This window comes from Marmota monax, unplaced genomic scaffold (genome assembly GCF_021218885.2).
Source record: "Marmota monax isolate L192 unplaced genomic scaffold, Marmota_monax_Labrador192_F-V1.1 WCK01_AAM20220418_F8-fsc00376, whole genome shotgun sequence".
In the NCBI taxonomy this organism is placed as follows: domain Eukaryota; kingdom Metazoa; phylum Chordata; class Mammalia; order Rodentia; family Sciuridae; genus Marmota; species Marmota monax.
Genome location: NW_026692651.1, coordinates 410,421 through 414,993, shown reverse-complemented (window position 1 = coordinate 414,993; position 4,573 = coordinate 410,421). Strand labels below are relative to the sequence as shown.

General features: G+C 39.3%; 1 protein-coding gene across 1 annotated transcript; it reads right to left on the bottom strand.

Moving 5' to 3' along the window:
• Positions 1-400: 400 nt before the first annotated feature.
• Positions 401-1,324, bottom strand: LOC124093822 (olfactory receptor 14C36-like). Its single transcript, XM_046446360.1, has one exon. The coding sequence runs from the start codon at positions 1,322-1,324 to the stop codon at positions 401-403; it is 924 nt and encodes a 307-aa protein (XP_046302316.1).
• Between the last annotated feature and the right edge of the window lie 3,249 nt (positions 1,325-4,573).

Sequence of the window (4,573 nt, the reverse complement as noted above, 5' to 3'; positions counted from 1 at the left end):
CGACAGTGCTCAGAAATTTGCTTGATGTTTCTCTGAATAAGAGCATATTAAGTGACTGTAAGTTTTTTCAGATTTAATTGGTAAAGTTTTCCTCTGTGACAGTGCTTGATACAGGTACTGCAATGTATTTGATGAATCTCTAATGCATGTCTCCACAAATGATTTCAACAAATATATTAAATTATATTCACTCATTAAAAGATACATTGATTAAATTACACATTTTATAAAGGATCCATGGAATAATACAGTAAATCAAAAAATCAATTAATAAAAAAATCTCATATTCAAACAAAGTGACATTAGAGTTGGCAGTTTAACTTGTGTCACCCAGATATGAAGAACATCTAATCTTGAACTTCACTCAGAAAAATTAGGATGATGCTGAAAGGCATCTTTATCATTTCCCTGAGAACAACTGTCTTTGAATTACTCTCCTCACAGTTTCCTCTACCTGTTTGTTCCTGAGACTGTAGAGGAGAGGATTCAGGAAGGGAGGAACCATGGTGTAAAAGGCAGAGAGAACCATGTCCTGGAGGGTGTCAGAGGTTGCTGAGGGCCTCAGGTACACACCTGTGCTGGAACTGAGGAACACGGAAAACACGAGGATGTGAGGGGTGCCGGTGGAGAAGGCCTTCCCTGCTGCTCTGGTGGGAAATTTCAGCACAGCAGAAAATATGTGAATATATGACATGATTATTATATCAAAGCATCCACTACCAATGACTATAATAGAGACAAGAATAAGGACCATGTTATTGGTGGTGTCAGAGCAAGAGAGCCTCAGCAGAGAGGGGATGTCACAGAAAAACTGATAGACCACATTTGACTGACAGAAGGACAGCCGGAATGTGTTCCCAGTGTGCACACCTGCATACAGCAGACCACTGAGCAGGGAAGCCAGGACACAAATCTGAGGGTTCATGATGAGGGGGTACTGGAGGGGCTGGCAGATGGCCACATAGCGGTCCCAGGCCATGATGGTGAGAAACAGAAGTTCAACACATGCACAGAAAATGACCAAGAAGATCTGTGTTGCACAGCCAGCCACTGAAATGGCCCTGTTGCCAGTGAGAGAGTTGACACAGGCAATGGGGACAGTGATGGAAATGAAGCACATGTCCAAGATGGACAGGTTCCTGAGGAAGAAGGACATGAGTGTGTGCAGGTTCTGGTCAGCAGTGGTGACAGTGACGATGAGAAGGTTCCCTAACAAGGTACCCAGGTAGGTCATTAGGAATACTGTGAAATAGAGGAAACTCATATCCCAGCCATCAGGAGAGGCCAGGAGGAGAAATTCAGTTACCATGGTGGCATTGACCATTTGCTGGAAATTCTGGTTCTCTGAGAAGCGAAAGAGAGAAGAGGGAGGAAGGGAAAAGCATGAATAATACAATTATAATGAATAATACAATGATCCTCATGTCCAAAGTGTTTTCTTGTACTTTGCAGTAGCTTTCCCTGGAGAGGAAGGTCACTCTTAGTTTTCTGATATGTTTACTCATTTCTGAGCAGAGTGCTCTTCCCAGTGCAGGTGTGGAGGTCTGCAGCCCAGGGTCTGGGCATGACCTACAGGGCCTGTCCTCAGCTCCCCATCAGGCCTCCCCTGACCTCCTGAGACTCCATGCAGAGCACTTCCAGGGTTGCCCACCTCTTCTGCATGGCCACCTGTGTGACAGTGTGTTCTTTAATGCTGTCTTTAACTAATAAATTAATTGCTTTCATTCTCTTCCATAAATACATTTATAACATTATTTTGCCATTTATCAATTCTTAACAATTCAAATCATGAATAACAATTCAAATTATAATTATTTTTTTAACATTTCTACATTGGAACATGACCATAACCTTGAAATACTTAACACCAGGAACATGAAAAACTTTTATTCATGGAAATGCATCTCAAGAATTCAAAGTTTCCCTTTCAGGCCCACAGGATCATTCTGTGGAAAACTGGGGTGATCTGACTGCCTCTGGATTCTCCTGCTGTTCCCCACTCTCCCTGCTGCTTCCCCAGGACATGGACAGGGCTGTCTCACAGCCTCATGCCTTCAGACAGGGATCTGACCCAGCTCCAGCTGAGGCTCTCTTTTCTTCTCCAACACATCAGTGTGAGGTCTTTAAAGTCTCCAGTTTCCAGGCCAGCTGACATTCTCCTAAACTTCCATTTTTTTTACCTTAATATGTTTTTACTCTGTGTTCAGCACCATGAAGTTGAAGATTCTTTTCCGATATAATAGTTTGCTTACTTCTTCTTGACACCTTCCATTATCTTCCTTTCTTCTCAAAGACATCATAAGTATACAGAATTATACTGACTACATTTCCTAAAGGAAGGTTTTGTTCATAGTTAAAACACTTCTGAAGTAGCTCCGACAGTTCAATATTGAGTCTCCTACATTGTCATTTCCTTTAATCTCTGAAAACCTGGGTTCTCCTTAGCACCTTGCTAGTTTAACTACACTCACCCTTAGAAAAGCCATCTTCCTGTTGAGCCTGCTTGGGCTCCACTGGTAATGTGTGTGTCCCCAAGGTTCAAGGGTGGGTGTGCAGACACAGATAGGTTGGTGTTAATTTCACAGTGTGGGTGAATTTCCAGTGGTCCCACTCAATCTACCTGCAATCTGTTTCTCCCCTGCCTGATTCCTCCCTGACACAAACCTGAAGCTCACACCTGAGTGACATCCTTGTTCACAGCATGGTCCTTGGACTTTGGGACACAGCCTCTTTTCTACTTGACATGTTAATTTTACTTTCTCCATTACTATGTATTGGGCTATAATAGAGACTCAAATGAAAATTTTTCTCTGGGAACTCTGTACAATTTATTTTTTTTTCACTTTTATGTAATGTTAGTAACAGTACATCATACTACCCTTCACTAAACAAGTATGTATTCATCACTCAAATCACTAGTACAAATTTCTTGACTTTGGACATTGTATCATTTGTGTTTTTCTCCTTTTAGTAGCAAGTGCATGACTTCCTGCCCAGTGGTTAGTGAAATAATTCCTGGTGACTTTGTTGACTGACTACTCACCTGCACTGGCTTTCTGTATTCTAGATAAATCTGATTTGTAGATAAAGAGCTCCCAAGCAGGCTCTGCCCCTTCTACACTGATGTAACACACACAGTGCAGGCTGCTATGAGGTCATGCAAACCCAAGGGTCTGTGCACTTGCAAAGTCAGCTCTCTTTAAAGCAGTAATTTGTCAACAGGTGTTTACCAATGATACAAATATGGCTACAGGTGTTTCACATGCTGATGTTTTAGAAAGAATAAAGGTATTGATATTTTAAAATAATTTCATTATTATGAGAGAAGTAATACAATGATACAAAGTATAAGAAAGTAAATAAATTTGACTAGTTCAGAAGATGTTGGGTGATGAGACAAATCCATATTAAAAATATTGCAGGTTTTCACCCTTGTATACTGACTTCTCGCACTCCAGGGGTCCTTGCCAACCACCCCTAGACATTTGTGCCAAATATAAGACAGACAATTCAATATTTATTTGGGATCTGGAAGCTAGCACAGAGCTATACAGACATTTTCTTTTTTCTAGTTTTTCCTAATAATACTTGTACTCTTTTTGTTTCTCCAAAGGAACTTAGTAAATTCTCCAGTAAATAGATTGAATTCTATGAGCTTAATTCTTCTTTGCTTATGTGATTCAACTCCAACTTGAAAAAGTCTTCTCTAAATTTGACTTACTGTTTTCCTGGATGTGTCTCCTAAGAAATTTCTGATTATGGATGTGATGCAATAAATACATGAATCACCACCTAATGTTCATGGGCACTCAGAGTATTCCTGCAGATGTACAAAATATGGTTACTTTGTGAATCTAGAATATTTAACATAAGAGGTAAAGTTTAGTTTCTGTAGCTTGACCTTAACAATTTTAGAGTGTTCAGAACTACATTCTCCTTTAAAGGGTGAAAGTGATCATTGAAAATTCCTTCAGAAAAGTACAAAGATAGGGACATAAATAAAGCAAATCTCAGGTAGCATGAGCCCAGGAACAGAAGTAGGAGGAGAAGTTACCATGTGTTTAATGCTCAAATATAAGAGGGACGGCTCCAAGTGCTTTCCTTCTTAAGTGGGAGCTTTTCCTTTTGGTACTTCTCTTGACAGTGCTTAACATGAGGAAAGGTATGGTACACAGATTGCATGTAAAAATGTAAAGATTTCTTGAGTTGTAAGATACAGGAATTCATTATTTTCTAAATTATATTTTTCTGTATTAACAATTATGTCTTAGTAATGTTGATCAGCCACAGAGGAATGCTGAGGGGCACTTTATTACTTCCTGACTTTCATAAGTTTCTTCTGAAAGCTGCACAAGTATCTTTTTTTTCTTTTATTTATACCAATGGCTACACATCCTCATACTCACATTTGATAAACCTTTAATATAAAATGTGAAAAATTATTGAAAAAGAAAATATATTTGTGATCAGCGCACAAAGTTGAGGTTGATAAATTCAAAATGCTACAATGAAAATTGTATACAATATGAGATGTTTTTATTTTCCACAGCTACTGAAAAATATGTAAGTATGT

What these genes read in the sequence shown, in the direction of transcription:
- LOC124093822 (XM_046446360.1), bottom strand. Translation starts at nt 1,324, where the DNA reads ATGGTCAATGCCACCATGGTAACTGAATTTCTCCTCCTGGCCTCTCCT.